General features: G+C 46.5%; 1 protein-coding gene across 1 annotated transcript in view; it reads left to right on the top strand.

Moving 5' to 3' along the window:
- Gfra3 (GDNF family receptor alpha 3) overlaps positions 1 to 19,041 on the top strand; it is a 30,915-nt gene that overhangs the window by 6,926 nt on the left and 4,948 nt on the right. The window contains exons 2-4 of the mRNA XM_021150953.1: positions 1,808 to 2,095; positions 8,833 to 8,925; positions 18,323 to 18,635. Coding sequence (XP_021006612.1) covers positions 1,808 to 2,095; positions 8,833 to 8,925; positions 18,323 to 18,635 — 694 coding nt within the window. The remainder of the gene's footprint in view (positions 1 to 1,807; positions 2,096 to 8,832; positions 8,926 to 18,322; positions 18,636 to 19,041) is intronic.

Raw genomic sequence — 19,041 nt, 5'->3', positions numbered from 1 at the left:
AATCCGCCTGCCTCTGCCTCCCGAGTGCTGCGATTAAAGGCGTGCGCCACCACGCCCGGCGGGAATAAAATGTTTTTAATAAAAGTTTTTCTAGCTTACAAAGGGGGTTTACTCAAAAATATATCCAGAAGATGTGAGCGAGTGGATTTGGAAGATACAACCAGGGAGGCCTGTGTGGAGACCTGGTCAAGGAAAATGATAGGCAGATTCCAGATAGCTTGTCGAGCAACAGGACTTTTTGAACTTATGATAGCACTGGGTGCACAGAATTAACAACAACTGCTAAAACTTTCACTTAAGTTTTCAAAAGTGTCTGAGAGTCAGGACATTTAACTTTGAGATTATATTATTATTTTATGTATAGGAGTGTTTTGCCTGCATGTATGTCTATGTACCACATGTCTGTCCGGTACTGGAGGAGGGAGTGTTGGATCCCTTAGGACTGGAGTTACACATGGCTGTGAGCCACCATGTGGGTGCTGGGAATTGAACTCAGGTCCTCTGAAAGAGCAGGCAGTGCTCTTAACTACTAAGTCATCTCTCCAATCTCAAATTGTGACTTTAAGCCAGTGATTCTCAATCTTCCTAATAAGCCAACCCTTTAATACAGTTCCTCATGTTGGGGTCACCCCCCCAACCATAAAATTATAACTTTAATTTTGCTACTGTTATGAGTAATAATATAAATATCTGATATGCAGACTATCTGATATGCGATCCCTGTGAAGGGGCCATTTGACTTCGAAGACGTCTCAACCCACAGGTTGAGAACCATTGCTTTAAACAGCTATCAGGAAATGATGATCCCTGACACATAGTGGGGACACTAAGTCCTAGAAGCAGGAGCTTCCTCCAGGACTGAACTGCAACTGACCTTGGTATTTCTGAGCAAATAAATGGATCAAATCGCCCCCCCCCCACACTTTAATAACGGCGTTTGATTTAATTGTGGGTGCGAGGATGCATGCCATAGCACAGCTGTTGAGAGTTGGTTTTCTCTCTCCACTATGTGGGTCCTAGGGATTGAATTTAGGTCATCAGGCTTGGTGGCAAAACCACCTTTACACATTGAGCCATCTCGCCAGTCTGCCTTACGGTGCTTCAAACAAAAGACTCAACTCTCAACCCTGCTTATGATGGAAGCCCTGCCTGTGGTATGGCTCAGCCCAGGACCTTCTTCTCCCAGGCCTAGAAGGATCATTAAGTTTACTTCCAAGCTGGGCGGTGGTGGCACAGGCCTTTAATCCCAGGATTTGAGAGGCAGAGGCAGGCGGATTTCTGAGTTCAAGGCCAGCCTGGTCTACAGAGTGAGTTCCAGGACAGCCAGGGCTACACAGAAAAATCCCTGGCCTCCTCTGCCTGGACTGAGCAACGCTTTCCCATCCTCACTCATCTCCTCTTGGGCCTTGTCTGCTTCATAGGTATCATAATGTCTGATACATTCTCAGGACGCATATCTATATAATGTTTATGTATATGAGTGTTTTAGTTGAATGTACATCTGTCCACCACATATGCCCAGTGCCCTTGATAGTCAGAAGATGGTGATGGATCCCCAGAAACTGGAATTATGGGCAGTTTTGAACCCACTATATAGGTACTGGGGATCGATCTTCAGTCTTCTGGAAGAAGCAGCCAGTGCCCTTAGCTGCTGATCTCTTCAGCACCCTCCACATTTATTCTTAAAGGGCTTTTGTGGTATCCTAAGGTTTTTCTCATGGTTTCATAGCGAATCTCCTCTAACCTACCTCATGACTTAGTATTTCCAGGCAGATTTTGTGGACTCACTTGATTTCTGCCTTTGCAGGAAACTCCCTTGCCACAGAGAACAGGCTTGTGAACAGCTGTACCCAGGCCAGAAAGAAATGCGAGGCTAATCCCGCTTGCAAGGCTGCCTACCAGCACCTGGGCTCCTGCACCTCCAGTTTAAGCAGGCCGCTGCCCTTAGAGGAGTCTGCCATGTCTGCAGACTGCCTAGAGGCAGCAGAACAACTCAGGAACAGCTCTCTGATAGACTGCAGGTGCCATCGGCGCATGAAGCACCAAGCTACCTGTCTGGACATTTATTGGACCGTTCACCCTGCCCGAAGCCTTGGTAAGACCACTGTCCTACAGCAAGCTACGCTGGGGGAGGGTGTGGATTTGGGGAGGTCATTTCTGAATGGTGTATATAGGACAGGCCATATAGTTACTATTTTGGGGGGATAAATGAGTTCTGCGTGTGGGATCAGTAAGAGATGGAGGGACTTTTTGGCATTGTCTTCTTGCTCCTTAAAACTTTGCCCTCTCCTATACCTATTTCTACCTTTCTTTTAAAAATATTTTCAGGCCGAGCATGGTGGCGCACACCTTTAATCCCAGCACTCGGGAGGTAGAGGCAGGTGGATTTCTGAGTTCGAGGCCAGCCTGGTCTACAAAGTGAGTTCCAGGACAGCCAGGGATACACAGAGAAACCCTGTCTCGAAAAACCAAAATATATATATATTTTCAAGATGGGCACAGTAGCACATGCCTTCAGTCCTGTCAGTTGAGATGCAGAGGCAGACAAGTCTCTGAGTTCAAGGCCAGCTTGGTCCACAGAGCTCGTTCTAGAGCAGTTGGGGCTAGATGGGGAAACCCTGTTTCAAAAAATTATGTATTTACTCATACGTGCAGATGTGTTTTACATGCATGCCAGGGGGTGCATGTGGAGGTCAGAAGACAGTTTTGTGGAATTGGTTCTCTTCTTCTACCACGTGGGTTCTGTGAGCCAAACGCAAGCTGCCAAGCCTGGGCAAGTGTCCTTACCTGCTGAGCCATCTTGCTGGCTTCTTATGTCCATTTTTCTTACTAGTACCTTTCTCGTCACAAGCTCTAAACCAGGGAGAATCCCAGCCTGAGGAATTTCTGAACAGCGTATTGAGAGAAAACGAGGAAAGAGTCTCACCCCGTAAACAGGTTCAGAAAGCCTTGGAACTGACTGGTTCACGAGAGCAGGAAGTAGTTGTTCGGTCTTTAACGGAAAGGCTATCGCTCACCAGTCAGCAGACAGCAAGAGAGAGGGCACGTGGGAGCCAAGCAGAAGAGTCACATCTGTCTCTTTTCATAGGCCCCTGTCTCCACTGGTCAGCTTTTTAATTAATTAACTAGTTAATCAGTTAACTTTTGGTTTTTCAAGACAGGGTTCCTTTGGGTAGTCCTGGCTGTCTTAGAACTCACTCTGTAGACCAGTCTGGCCTCACCTGAACTTAGAGATCCACCTATCTCTGCCTCCCTAGTGCTAGGATTAAAGACGTATGCTACCACTGCTTGGTTTACTAGTCAGTTTTTAATGAACTATGTTGTAGTAACAAAAAAAGATTCCCATAGGTGAGCATGGAGAGGTTTGTAATCCCAGCTCTCGAGAGACTGGGGTAGGAGGAGTCCCCACAGATTTGAGGATAGCCTATGCTAGTGAGACAGTCTCAGGCAACAACATTAAAAACCCCAAACATAAAGGACTGAAAAGAGATGAGGAGGTAGCTCAGGCAATCTTACAAAGACTTAAGTTAGATCCCAGAGCCCACATAAAAAAAAAAACAAAACAAAAACAAATGGGCAAGTGATATTTGTAATTCCAGTGCTGGAGAAGCAGATAGGCAGACCCTGGGGTGTGTTGGCCAGACAGCGGGACCTGCCTGATGAGTCTCAGGCCAGAGAGATGCCTTGTCTCAAAAAAAAAAAAAAAAAAAAAAGTGTGGGGCTGGGGAGGAAGGCTCCAGGGTTGGCTCAGCAGTTGGCTGCTTTTCTGGAGGACCTGGGTTCAATTGCCAGCCTCCAGGAGGAAACTCATGACTATAACTCCAGCTCTGAGACTCTGACACCATCTCTGGCACCTGGGCACTTTTATGTTTTTTGCCCAAGTGTCAAGCTCAGGCTGATCTCAGACGTGTGATCCTCCAGCCCTCAACCTTTGAGTGTTGAAAACAAAGGCATATGTTCAGGCTCATATCCTCCATAATCATGGAGATTTCTCTGCTGGGTCCGGATCTGGCTCCTCTTGATCTAGAAACCCATAAATTGAAACGACAAGTCACCTGCCTTCCGTGCCCATGGTAAGGAGCAGAATTTAGACACAAATAACTCTTGAAGAACTGGATGGATGGGAGGTGTGTGGGGTGAGCAGACTCACAGCCGATGTTAAGAGGCCTCTTCTGGAGGATGAGGAATGTTCAACGCTAGCAGTGGACTTGCCCAGGCCATTGTTCTCCAGGGCTCTTGGCCCAGCCATCTGCCAGGTTCTTGCTTTTCTATTATCCTCTTTGGCCATGGCTAAATGGGCACTAGAGACTGCAGGCTCCTTGGGGGACTGAGCAATATTCTCGGCCTGCTTCCTGCCTGAAGGATGTTGGCGATTTTGTCTCGTAGTCTCTTTTAATATGGGTTGGTAGCTCTTGGCTGAACAACACATAATTGCTTTTTATATTTTTTAATCTCTTCCATCTCATGAGCTCAGCAGCCTTTCCCACAATTTAAAATATGTATCTCCTTCCCAACCTAATTAAAAGTTCCTTGCTTTAGCCATGTGGTGGTTTGATGGCCTATGCCTTTAATCCTAGCACTCTGGAGGCTGAGACAACTCCCTCTCAGTGAGTTCAAGGCCAACCTGGTCTACAGTATGAGTGCCAGGACATCCAAAGCTATACAGAGAAAAAAAAAAAAAACCCAACCAAAACAAAACAAAAAAGTCTCTTGTCAGGCCTCCATGGGAGAATCATTGCTTTAATCTCTTTATTTTTTTTTCCTCCTGAGTATGTTTGTCCAACTGACAGGATTTACTGCTTGCCCCTTTCAATTGAGAGATCCCAGTGAATGGCAGGGTACCCCTGAGGTTTGATTTGTTCTTCTTCCCAGTTGAGTTATTACCAACCTTGTAACTCTGAGCCCCTTCCCCTTCAGCCTTATATTCCTTCTGTGGCGGAATATGAGAGAAACTTGCATCTCTTAATCCTGTAAGTGTGTATGTGTATGTTTGGAGGCTAGCAGTCATATGTGTGTGTGTGTGTGTGTATGATGTGTATGTATGTATATGTGATGTGTATGAGTGTGTATATGTATGTGTGCGTGTGTATGTGAGCACATGTGAATGTGAGTGTGTGTGTGTGTGTGTGTGTGTGTGTGTGTGTGTGAGAGAGAGAGAGAGAGAGAGAGAGAGAGAGAGAGAGAGAGAGAGAGAAAGAGTGTGTGTGTTTGGGGGCCAGTGGACCAGTGGTTGATATCAGATTATCTTCTTCTATCTCTATTTTGTGAGACAAGAGTCTCTTCCTGCCGGGTGGTGGTGGCGCAAGCCTTTAATCCCAGCACTTAGGAGGCAGAGGCAGGTGGATTTCTGAGTTCAAGGGCAGCCTGGTCTACAGAGTGAGTTCCAGGACAGCCAGGGCTACACAGAGAAACCCTATCCTTTCCTAAACCTGGATCTTGATGATTTGGCTAGACACACCCCACTGATCTGCCTGTCTCCATGCCCAGCTTTTAATGTGGTGCTGGTAATCCAAGCTCAGTTCCTCATACCTGCACTGCAAGCACTGTAACTGACCAAGGTTCGATTATTATTGTTCTTATTGTTATTGGAGATGAGATTGCACTGTGTTGCCCAGGTTGGTCTAGAACTCCTGGGCTTAGGCAATTCTTTTGCTTTAGCCTCCCAAGTGGCTAGTTCCCTACCTTTAGGCCAAACTGGATAGCTCTTTTCTGAACTTCTATTAGTCTTACAGCACCTTGCCTGTCACAGCCAATAACGATCAATACATAGCAATAAACTTCTTTGTCTCAGCTTCTTCCCCCAAAGTACAGGCTCATTCATGGTCTTCCTCCTGTGTCATCTTCCCAGTCACTGCAGGTAACAATGTTTACCAAGTGCTTTGCCCCTGCGTGGGGACTATTGTTCTTCAGCCCTAAGTGATAGCCTTCTTACCTCCCACTGCCCAATCATAAAGCAAAGCCACACATTTTAAAAATGTTATTGCCATAGAAACCTATTTCCAAATACTAAGTGCACTCAATTTCTTTTTCTCCTTCTAGTTGAGTTTTTTTCCCCTTTTCTGGAGCTAGGGGTCTAACCCAGGGCCTTGCCCTTGCTATGTGAGCACTGAGACCTCCCCCCAGCCCTCCCCACAGTACTCACAAGACCACTGACTTTAGAAAAGAAAAATGTATTTCTTGCTCATGTGTCACATCTGATGCCAGCTTTCCAACCATTGACTTTGTTCTACCTTTGGTCTTCACAGAGGATCCAGACTGGTAGAGAAAAAGAGGGAACAGCAGAGCCATTAATGGTTCTTAAAACTTCTGCTTCAATGTGATTGGCATCATTTTTGCCTAACCACCATTGGCCAAAGCAAGTCACATGGCCCAGCCTGACACCAATAAGCAGAGTATGTGTGTTTTTCTCATGGGTGGCAAGGAACTTGTGGTGGTTTGAATATGCCTGGCCCATGTGAGAGGCGACTATTAGGAGGTGTGGCCTTGCTAGAGGAAGAGAATCACTATGGGGTGGGCTTTAGGATCTATGCTTAAGCTCTGCCCAGGGTGGAAGAGTTAGTCCTCTCATAGTTGCAGTTGGATCAAGATGTAGAACTCTCAGCTCCTTCTATAGCACCATACCTGTCTGGACACTGTCAAGTTCCTGCCTTGATAATGGATTGAACCTCTGAAGCTGCAAGCCAGCCCCAATTAAATGTTGTCCCAAGGGCTGGTGAGATGGCTCAGTGGTTAAGAGCACTGACTGCTCTTCCAAAGGTCCTGAGTTCAAATTCCAGCAGCCCCATGATGGCTCACAACTACCGGTAAGGAGATCTGACACCCTCTTCTGGTGTGTCTGAAGACAGCTACAGTGTACTTATGTATAGTAATAAATAAATCTTTAAAAAAATTATGTTGTCCCAATATAAGAGTTGCCTTGGTTGTGGTGTCTCTTCACAGCAACAAAACCCTAAGACAGAAGTACCATGGTGACAATGGGAGGTGTGGTGCTCCCACATGCTTGAGTGACAGGGCAGTCAGTGGAAGTGATGTCACCATCTGCTCTGTTAGTTCCTGCTTTGCACACCTCCCCATCTGCTCTGTTCCTAGTTCCTGCTTTCCACTCCTCGGCCTGACCACTTCTCTTTTTAGTCTTTCCCAGAGGCACTTCGGGGTCCCCACCTCCTGCCTCCCTTTAGGAGTCCTCAGGTCTTCCGTTCTTAAAGCCCATCCTTTTCAGTTTGTGTGATATCACCCAAGTTCCTCCAGTCCTCAAGGTGCAGTTACAAAGGCCTCTTGAGTGACACCCAGCAAGCCCACCTCTTTCTCCAGTCTGATTGATTTAGATTTATTATTATTAGTTTGATTTATTAATTAGTATTTATTCAGCCCCCACCATACTATAACCTAATTACATCCCTGTCAGGAGTCCCATGGGTGACTGGGAGAAATGTGTGGGTTACAAGGTCACTGTGTCTTTTCTTCCTGATTTTCTCCTTTTGGTCCAACTCAGTACCTGGCCTCACTTACTTCCATTTTTGTGCTATATCATGGGTCTTCATAGCCAGTTAAGCCTAGAACACAATCCTTTTTGTCTCTTCCCTAATAGCAGGAGAAAACATCTCGATTGATTGTGTGCCCACAGGCAAAGTCTATACTTAGGAATGAAATTCTGGAATCAGTGTAGATTTTTATAGCCCACTACAGACACACCCCTTTTCTTTGAGACAAAGTCTTGCTGTGAAGCTCTGGTGGGCATGTGACTTGGTATATAGACTAGGCTGGCCTCTAATCCATAGAGATGTGCTGACCGTGTTCTGGAGCACTGTGGTGAAAGGCCTCAGTACCATGCTTAGCCCAGTTCTCCGTCTTATTAAGCTAATGTGAATCCAAGCAAGTCACTTAAGTCCTCAGTTTCTTCTTACCAACTCAAGGTCTTCTAGGAGGGATGAAACGGCATGTGCATGTGTGCCTGTGTGTGCGTGCATGTGTGTGTGTGTGTGTGTGTGTGTGTGTGAGAGAGAGAGAGAGAGAGAGAGAGAGAGAGAGAGAGAGAGAGAGAGACTGGAATCCATTGTGCTCATCCAACCTAACCTGTATCTTCCTGACTCTGGATTCCCATCTCTGCATGGCTTGCCGCTCTAGATAAGAAGAGGCTATATCTTTTCTTTTGCTGTACAAGGCTGTCTTAGTCAGGGTTTCTATTCCTGCACAAACATCATGACCAAGAAGTAAGTTGGGGAGCAAAGGGTTTATTCAGCTTACACTTCCACATTGCTGTTCATCACCAAAGGAAAGTCAGGACTGGAACTCAAGCAGGTCAGGAAGCAGGAGCTGATGCAGAGGCCATGGAGGGATGTTACTTACTGCCTTGCTTCCCTTGCCTTGCTCAGCGCTCTCTCTCTCTCTCTCTCTCTCTCTCTCTCTCTCTCTCTCTCTCTCTCTCCTTTTGTTTTCTGGAGACAGGGTTTCTCTGTATTGTCCTGACTGTCCTGGAACTCACTCTGTAGACCAGGCTGGCCTTGAACTCAGAAATCCTCCTGCCTCTGTGCCACCACCGCCCGGCTTTCAGCTTGCTTTCTTGTAGAACCCAAGACCATCAGCCCAGGGATGGCACTACCCACAATGGGCCCTCCTCCCTTGATCACCAATTGAGAAAATGCCTTACATCTGAATCTCATAGAGCCATCCTCAACTGAAGCTCCTTTCTCTGTGATAACTCCAGCTTGTGTCAAGTTGACACAAAACCAGCCAGGACAAAGGCATTGCAGTCTGAGCCAGCAAGTTCAGGTTCCCCTGCTCCCCTTCGAAGGTCCTTGTCCTTGGTGTTCACACACTCCCCATTTTCTCTAGGCGACTACGAGTTGGATGTCTCACCCTATGAAGACACAGTGACCAGCAAACCCTGGAAAATGAATCTTAGCAAGCTGAACATGCTCAAACCAGGTATGGAGGGCAAGCCAAGGATGGGGAAAGGGAGGCTGGGGCTGGGCTCTGAGGGGGGCACTGCCAAAGACCAGCCTTGGCTTGGAGAGGGGGTTCTGAGAGAAGGGGTGTCTGGGGGCAGTGAAGTCAAATGACTCAAATTGTGGGTCCAAGCTGGCAGACTAGGTTCTGCTTGAGACAGCTTTCTCTCTGGGTTCTACTTCCCTGGAGATGTCTGGACAGCTCTCTCTCTCTCTCTTTTCTGCTTGATACAGTTCCGAGCAGTTCTCTCTTGCTATTCTAAAAAAGTATCTGGATAGCTCATCTCTTGCAGATCAAAAGTCCGGTCTTTTATTTTTACATATCAATCCAGTCATTTACTCCAGGTTTTGATTATCCTGTGAATCAGCATCCTATGACCCTGCCCTTTGACTCTTAGAGACAGCAAGCACATTTTTAACATTGCACAGAAATGACCATCTCTACAAAGCCTGGGTCTGTCCAGGCCAACTCTGAACCCAGGAATCTGCCTGCCTTTGTAAGCATTAACAACAAACTTAGCTGGGTGGGAATCTCCTGTGAGTGATCACTACTCCCTACATCTCTTTCTCTCCTTCCGTAATATCTTTCTGACACGATGGCTCACAGCACGGTTGCTTCTGTTCCTTTAGATTCGTGAAGCCCCTCATAATTCATAGTGCATCTTTATACTATGCATAGTTGAGAAATTATATACTTTTTAAAAATTTTTTAATTAGGTATTTTCCTCATTTACATTTCTAAAGCTATCCCAAAAGTCCCCCATACCCACCCCACCACTCCCCTACCCACCCACTCCCCCTTTTTGGCCCTGGCGTTCCCCTGTACTGGGGCATATAAAGTTTGCAAGTCCAATGGGCCTCTCTTTGCAGTGATGGCCTACTAGGCCATCTTTTGATACATATGCAGCTAGAGACAAGAGCTCNGGGGTACTGGTTAGTTCATANTNNTGNTCCACCTATNGGGTTGCAGTTCCCTTTAGCTCCTTGGGTACTTTCTCTAGCTCCTCCATTGGGGGCCCTGTGATCCATCCAATAGCTGGCTGTGAGCATCCACTTCTGTGTTTGCTAGGCCCCGGCATAGCCTCACAAGAGACAGCTGTATCTGGGTCCTTTCAGCAAAATCTTGCTAGTGTATGCAATGGTGGAGAAATTATATACTTTTGAACTTGTGTTTTTTAGGGTCCCTCTCCACAGCCTTAAGGGCGCTCGTGAAGGTCCCAGCATTTACCATTTTGCTAAGACGTTAGCCACACCTTTGCCTTCCCGACTCCTGCTGTTTCTGACTATCACAGAGTCATTGACATTAACAGAGAGAAGGAATGTAAAAATGTGTACCCTATTATACAAACAAGCCTTAAGCCCACAATAACTTTCAACACTCATGGAGGCCCATGCCTGCTGGCCCTGTTCCAGGGGCAGGAACCATGTCAGTCCACCACTATCAAGGCCATGCCAGACCCAGCATCTCCCTCTCTTTTGTTTTTCATTTGAGGGAGCAAATGTTGGTCATGATGAGCATTTGAATTGCTTGATGCCCACTGGAAGGAGAAACAAAATCAGTAAGAATAAACCAACTTCAGCGGGGTGTGTTGGTGCACTTCAGATCCTTTAGCCGGGCATTGGTGGCGCACGCCTTTAATCCCAGCACTTGGCAGGCAGAGGCAGGCAAAATGAGTTCCAGGACAGCCAGGGCTATACAGAGAAACCAACCACAACAAAAAAAAAACCACAAAACAACAACAAAGAATAAACCAACTTCGATTCCTCCATTTATCAGCAAAGTCATCCAGGAAGACGAAGCTGTGTGCTCATGCACAGAAGGGCAAAAGCTGCAGACATTTCCTCAATAGAAGTGTGCCCAGCCTAGAGTTATTAACATCCCTGATGCTATGATGTAGGAAGTCCGTATCCAAAGCCAAGTTAGAATTGTTCCAAAGCGCCTAGCAAACACAGGAGTGGATGTTCACAGTCAGCTATTGGATGTATCACAGGGCTCCCAATGGAGAAGCTAGAGAAAGTACCCAAGGAGCTAAAGGGATCTGCAACCCTATTGTTGGAACAACATGATGTACTAACCAGAACCCTGGAGCTCTTGTCTCTAGCTGCATATGTATCGAAAGATGGCCTAGTCGGCCATCAATGGAAAGAGAGGCCCATTGGACTTGCAAACTTTATATGCCCCAATATAGGGGAATGCCAGGGCCAAAAGAATGGGAATGGGTGGGTAGGGAAGTGGGGGGCACTATGGGGGACTTTTGGGATAGTATTGGAAATGTAATTGAGGAAAATATGTAATAAAAATAAAAAAAAAAAAAAAAGAATTGTTCCAAAGCCCCTTTAAATGAGACTGAACTTGAAACCAGTCACGTTCAGAGGCGTTAGATTCCAAGGGGGTTGCACAAACCCAACAGAACAATGGATGGCATCGCACTGAGAGCCTGATCTTGATATTTCGAATTTTATTTCCCATAAATAGGACTGTTTCCTTTACAGCATTACGCCTATCCTGAAGTCCCCTGTCAATCATCTCCTGGATCGTGAGTGATTGACACATTTTGGATAACTGGCCTACATGATGTGCTGTGTGAATTTCTTTAACCAAAGATGTAGTGGATAAAGTAAAACTAGAAATCATACCTATTAAGTCTATCATCCCTAATATCAAGGCTGCAACAAATCTTTTAGATCTCTTGAGAGCCAAGGGAGTCCTACGCAAAGCCTCTATAAAAAAATCTGGCTAAGACGGGCAATCTCTCCAAGAAAATATGGCATCGTGGGTGAGACCTAGCCCAGAATATACCAAGCTCTGGCTGTCTCTTCAGATGCTGCACGCAGTGTGGGTCTCTCTTGGCCAGCCAGCTGCAGGCAACTGAAAGTTTCCAGGACCTCCTCTACTCCATCAGGAGAGTCTGGGATCTCTGTCCATACTGCAACCTTCTTTCTTCATAGCGACAGACCTGTGGAAAAGTCACTTTGGGGTGGAGAGAGGGGGCAATGCGCATGTGACGCCTGTAACAGTTTGATTGGCAGTATATCAGTGGTCCGTCGTGTTAGGCCTAGAAAAGATGCAAGGGTGTTAAGGGAATCTTGGTACTGGAAGGAATCCTTTAAGTGGGAAGTCACCTGTGTTGCATTAAGGAAAGCAGAGGGAAGAGCTGGGATTTATTTCACCTGCTGAAGGAAGACGAAACCGCTGAGGAAGAAGAGACCATGTGGATTATGTATCTGGGATTGGCAGAAACAGCTTGTCCATGAAAAAGAAACTGGCTTAAGTAGGTACTGTTATTTTATTAATAAAAGATTGAGTACTGGTTATTAATGTAATCAGTTTGACCTGTGGGAGACAGATTTGAGTAGAGTCCTTGAAGCTTATAAAAAATTTTTTTTAAGTTTAAAAAAGAGAAATCACTTTCCTGTTACCATCTAAGTTTTTTTTTTTTTATTCCATGTCCAATATGATTTTCTGAAGCTCAAAAGCATTTTAAAGCAAACTGAAAAAGTTTTAAACCAGTTTGGGTTAAAAGGCATGAACATTGTTCAGGTGTTCCTGTTACAAGGACAGAACAAGCATCTAAACAAATTTGAGACAGAAAGAAGCATAAAATTTTTAAGTTTTGGATGAGCTGTGCTGTTCCAATTTGACGGCAGCGAGATTCCACCCTCTGTTCTCTGCCTGGCAGGTCCTTGTCTCACAGATGCCATCGGTGTCTGCCTAGGGATAGGAAGTGACCTGCTCTGCCCCTGCCTGCTCCAGCCACTTCTCCAGCTACTCACAAGGCTGTGCTGAGCAGGTCCCATTTCCCCTGCATGTGTGTCCCTGTGGCCGAGTGTCACCACAGCTTGGTGAGTGGCAGGTTGTGCCACCCTCTGCAAACCCTGGAAAGTACAACTAGAAGGGAAGGGAAGGGAAAAAGCCAGACTTGCCAGGTGGCTCTCTTCCTTGGGGGTGGGGGGTGGGGTGAGGTGGGGTTCTTTCCATAGCTTTTCTTTGTTGTGGCTCAATGGGCATGAGCACACCCAATTGCCTTTTGCCAGGGCCTCTATGAGGATCAAAGCCCATCATCTTCTTTTGTTTCGTTTTGGTTTTTTGAGACAGGGTTTCTCTGTGTAGCCTTGGCTGTCGCAGAACTCACTTTGTAGAACAGGCTGGCCTCGAACTCAGAAATCTGCCTGCCTCTGCCTCCCAAGTGCTGGGATTAAAGACATGCGCCACTATGACTAAAGGATCTGAAGGACTCAGCAGGAAACCTCCCATTTGACTGACCCCATAGTGTAAAGGGTAGGGAGGGTATCACATAAGGCTGGAAATTTTCTGATTTCTTGTTCCTCCCAATGCAAAAATGTCTGGGCTTTGAGCAGCATTGGAGTCTTGTCCTACAGCATAAAGCATGGAGGGAGAGGATGTATTGGGCCAAATTATAGGCCAACCTTTGCTAGCTATGCGAGAGACATCCGCTCCCGTATCCAAAAGGCCTTTGATAACTTCCATTTATTGTTATCTCCTTTTTCAAAAGCCCCTTTTCTTTACTACTTCCACTCAAAACACTCGATTCCTTGAACCTGAGTTTGTATGACTGACCCCTAACACACAATGGTGACAACACTTGAACATCCCACGGTCCTGCAAGAATCCATACTGTTTTTGTGGGCAGCTGCAACATGATTTCTATCTCTCTTGGAATTGCATGTATCTCTTGTAGGGAGATAGTGCTTCTGCCACTGTGCCTGTGGACGATGGACCATGGACCCCTGTGGGCTCGGTCACTGTGGAGAATCAGGAGTTAACGTGACTAAGGTCCTTTCCTGTGCTCCCTGGGGTGGCCCGACATAGGGAGTTGACTGATATCCTTGGTTGATGGGAGCAGAAGGATTCATGTTGGCCCCCATTATTTCAGGGGCCTGAGGCTGTGTCCCCTCAAAGTTTCCCTGCTGAGGACAGTTCCCTTTAGTGGGGAGTGGCATGCTATATGTGTGAAATTCAGATCTACACTCTCTCTGCCAATGGTAAGCGTTTTGGCAGTGTGGGCACAACTTCGCTGGGTGAGGGGCAGCACTGGCTTGGGCCATAGTAACCAGTCCTTTTTTGCTTTGCCCGTGAGGGTGTTAGTGGCTTATGTGCCCAGGCTGTCCACAGTTGAAACAAAGGCCAAAGCCTGGACCTTTATTTTCCCCTTTTTGAAATGGGGAAGCCCCTGGAGAGCGGCCGCCATTGCAAGACCTTGCACCAGCAAGGGTGCAAAGTCAGCATAGAGGTGGACAAAATCTGTAATGTTTCCAGAACACCTTGCAGGTCCAAGCAGGACTCTGCAGGTTTCACTGGTGTTCCTGCAAGCTAATTGTCTCAGTAATACACTTGCCACCTCTTCATTAGGAGTTAATTTTTGTGACTGCATTCATTAGATGAGCCACAGAATCAGCATCTTCTCTTCTCTTCTCTTCTCTTCTCTTCTCTTCTCTTCTCTTCTCTTCTCTTCTCTTCTCTTCTCTTCTCTTCTCTTCTCTTCTCTTCTCTGCCCTGGTGGATGTCTGCCAAAGTCAAGGTTTGTGATGGCTATGTGAAGAAGAAGTTGGCTTCCTCCAGGCAGTAAAGCAAGGTTTGAGATAACCAAAGTTTCTTTTGATATTCTTAATTATGCCTTAGGGTCCAAATGCCCCTGTTCCAGTCAATACCAGATATGCCAAGTCCCCGTTTTCTTCTCTTGAAGAACAGTTCTTTTCTGACCTCCTCCTCATCCTTCATTTCCCACAACAGAAACTGTCCTGAGAGGCAAGTCTTTGCTGCCAGCTGCCAGCCCTGTGGTGACCGGTGACTGGTAGTGCTCGAGAGAGGAGGCCACTTCTCATTATGATAGTTAGAGACCTCCTCTTCGGAATCTAAAGCATTGCCGGGATGGGGGTGGGGCTCTTCCAATTCAGTTCCACTTTCAGAAATAGCAAGATTAGCCTGTAAAGCCTTCAGCATCAAGGGGGCTGTTGGTGACGGCTGTAGTAAAGGCATAGTCTCCCCAAACTAATCGAATCGGAACAAGCCGATTCCACGGAGGCGGGGCTGGCGAGAGGCAGATCACCATCGGCCTCCTTCCCTAAGCCTTGCTCAACTGTTCTCTGCAAGGAAAGAGCATGCTCAGGCATTTCTTCCCCCTGTGGGTTTGTATCCGCTTGTGAAGGTCTTTACCAACCTCACACCACGTGTCAGGGTTCAATGACCCTTCTTCAGGGAACAATGGATTAACCTTCCATATAAACTCAAAGAAATCCTAAAAAAAAAAAAAAAAAAAGCCTTGTTTACATCTTGACATCTTTCTTAGTAACTGCTTGTTTTAAAATCTTGACAGGTATATTTCTCTGCTTTTTGAATTTGATTTTTATTTACCAAACCTTCATTCCTTTGCCCAGCTCTGTCTTACATGGGGGAGGGGTATTATGACACTCTAAGTGAAATCCTTCCAAACTAGCCCAATATATATACTTACCTACACCACCTGTCAAGGACCAGCCTCGGCTTGGAGGGGGGTTTCTGAGTCAAGGGGGGTCTGGGAGCAGTGAAAACAAAGGGCCCGAAGTCAAATCGTGGGGCCAAGCTGATGACTATGCTCTGCTGGAGACAGTTTCCCAGACTACTCTCCCTGTGTTCTTTCTCTGGAGAGCTCCCCTGTGAACCAATGTGTCAGAAAGAGACTAAGGAGAGAAAGAGATTTAGGGATCCCAGCTAAGTTTGTTGTTAATGCTTACAAGGGCAGGCAGATTCCTGGGTTCAAGGTTGGCCTGGACAGAGCAAGGCTAGGTCTAGGCTTGGTAGAAATGGTCATTTTTGTGCTTAACAAAGGCAGACAGATCTCTGAATTCTTCTGCAATGTTAAAAAAAAAAAAGTGCTTGCTGTCTGCTATCAATCAAAGGGCTGGATCTCGGGATGCTGATATAGAGAGAGCTGTGTGGAGATCTCCAAAGAAAGCAGAACCCAGAGAGAGAGAGAGAGAGAAAGAGAGAGAGAGAGCAGAACCCAGAGAGAAAGCTGTCTCAAGCTTGGACCCACAATTTGACTTTGGGTCATTTGATTTTGATGGTCCCAGACACCCCTTCTCTCAGAATCTCCCTCCAAGCCTAGGCTGGTCCTTGGCAGAGCACAGACTGAGGGTGCTTTAGGGGAAGTTTCAAGTCTGCTGCATGAGGATGGAGACTGAGCGGTGGTGTGTGGTCTACTTTCACAGGAGTCATGAAAAAGCAACCATTACTGAGGAAACCTGCAGAGCCCATTAGGGCCCCCGTTCCTCAGGAAGGGTGTGTGGGATCAGCAATGGCAAAAAAAACCCCAAAAAAACAAAAAACAAAAAAAAACACTGAAATGGAGTATTTACGCATACTGAAGGTGGCCAGTAAAGTCGTTTTTCAAAAGTCCCTAAGGACTATGAAATTGTTTGTTATCAACCATTCTAATGGGGTAGTTGAAGTGTTGGGCAGAAAAAAAAAAAAAAAAAAAGCAGCAAGCGTTTCCTTGCCCACAGGGGTCACTCAGTGTGGGAGCCATCAGTCCAGCGAGGGCTCTGATGCACTTTTCCCCAGGACATTGAGGCTGTGAACTAATTGAGAAAAATTACACAGTGCACAGCTGGGTGTGGTGGTCCAAGTTCTTGAGAACATGAGGATCCAAGTTCTGAGAAATAGAGGCAAGATGATCGGGAGTTTAAGGTCATCCTCAGCTACAGTGGGAAGTCTGGGCTAGCCTGAGCTACCTATCTAAAAAAAAAAAAAAAAAGAATACATGTTGGCACTAGATTTTAAGATTTTTCTTACTTTTGAGACAGGGTCCAGATTGGCCTTAAAGTCATTATATATACATATGTGTGTGTGTGTGTGTATACATATACATATATACATATGTGTGTGTGTGTGTGTGTATACACATACATATATACATATGTGTGTACGTACACATACATATATACATATTAGCCCTGGCTACCCTGGAACTCACTATGCAGGAACTCCCTGCCCACATCTCTGGGTGCTGGGATCACATACCAGCATCACCATACCCAGTTTAAAAATGAGAAGTTCTTAATCAGTTTTATAGTATTGTCAGTTTTGTATATTAGAATTGGAATTTTGAAGGAAAACCCATAAATTTATACACAGTGAACCCATTAGGAGGAATCAGTAGGTAACCTGCTAAAATCACAGCTGCTGGAATATTCTGGGTTGGTTGGTTGTCAGAATATTCTGTTAATAGAACTATCGTCAGAAGCGCGGGGCTGTTTTTCAGTGGTGTGTGCACAGCACGACAAAGCCTGGCCTTACAAGCCTCACATAAAAATACCACTCTAGTTTCTGAAGTTTCAGAATAGGGGAGAATTTTCCCGTGCGTCAGCAAATGAAAGGTGATCAAGGAAGCTAACCTTATAGCGTGGGGGGAAGCTAACCCTGAAGCGTGGGGCTCACACCTGTAACTTCAGCACTCGGGGGCGGAGCAGGAGTGGGAGGAGGGTCAGAAGTTCAAGGCCAGACTGGACTACATGAGTCCACAAATGGTGGACAAATGAGATGGCTCAGAGGGTGGGGCGCTGGCTGCCAAGCCTGACCTCCTGGGACCCATATGGCAGAGAAAGAGAACCAACTTGCTCAGGTTATTCTCCTGCTTCCACACCTGCTTCACAGCATCACATGCACACACTCACACACACACACACAACACACACACACATACACTCACATATACAACACACAAATACAATTAAAAAAAAAAGGAACCCCCCCCCAAAAAAAAAAAAAACAAGCAACCAAACAAAAAACAACCAAATCAATAAAACCCTGAACAGAAAAGGAAGTAGAATTTGGTCATATGTGTTTTGTTTTTTTTTAGCAGTCGGGGCCGGGCAGTGGTGGTGCATGCCTTTAAGGCCAGCAATTGGGAGGCAGAGGCAGGTGGATTTTTGAGTTCGAGGCTAGCCTGGTCTACAGAGTGAGTTCCAGGACAGCCAGGGCTACTCAGAGAAACCCTGTCTCGAAAACAAACAAACAAACAAACAAACAAACAGCAGTCGGAAAGTTCTCTGGAGTGTTGCAGAGATTCCCACCATCAGGTCTCACGGCATAGGATCCAGGAATCCAGTTTTGTTATTTTGAGCTGTCAGCTGCTTGCATGCCAAATAAATGAGTGTTAGATGTATGTGAATGGCGATGATGGTGATGATGATGATGGTGATTCTACTAGACAAGATGAAGACAAGGAACCAGATAGAATTCGTGAGAGACACGTTAGGTAGGAGTGGCTTAATCCAGGACAATCCTTCCTTTCTGCCACCTCAACTACTTGTTACATCAGGGGTTTGCTGGGTTTCCTAGTGAGACTGCTTGGTGACTGGTGCTACTTTCCCCACAGACTCGGACCTCTGCCTCAAATTTGCTATGCTGTGTACTCTTCACGACAAGTGTGACCGCCTGCGCAAGGCCTACGGGGAGGCATGCTCAGGGATCCGCTGCCAGCGCCACCTCTGCCTAGCCCAGCTGCGCTCCTTCTTTGAGAAGGCGGCAGAGTCCCACGCTCAGGGTCTGCTGCTGTGTCCCTGCGCACCAGAAGATGTGGGCTGTGGGGAGCGTCGGCGTAACACCATCGCCCCCAGTTGCGCCCTGCCTTCTGTAACCCCCAATTGCCTGGATCTGCGGAGCTTCTGCCGTGCGGACCCTTTGTGCAGGTGCCCCGCGAGGGTGGGCGAGATGGGCGGGGCCGCGGCATGCCTCTGTATCTGGGTCTGGCCTTCCTCTAAAAAGGCTGGATCTGATTCCCCACGGAACCCTGAGCCCACTGGTTGTTTCTCCTAAGATACTTTGTGAAACCCACCCTTCTGCCCTTCCTTCCTTCCTTCAACTTAGTGAGTTCTAGACCAGCCAGGGCCACAATATAAGACCCTAGCTAAAACAAAACAAAACAACACACCCTCTGCATTTATTCATTCATTTATTTAGTGGGGTGAAGGATGGGATAGTCCTGTGACCTCAAGAGTCAGAGTGCACCTGTGGAGGTCAAAGGTCAACTCAGTTCTTCCACTAAGTAGCCTGTGGACAGAGAGGAAGGGAACTAGATCTTCAGGTTTCCTGGTG

This window comes from Mus caroli, chromosome 18, assembly GCF_900094665.2.
Source record: "Mus caroli chromosome 18, CAROLI_EIJ_v1.1, whole genome shotgun sequence".
In the NCBI taxonomy this organism is placed as follows: domain Eukaryota; kingdom Metazoa; phylum Chordata; class Mammalia; order Rodentia; family Muridae; genus Mus; species Mus caroli.
Note: the sequence above shows the minus strand (reverse complement) of the source record. Positions and strands in the feature narration are given on the sequence as shown.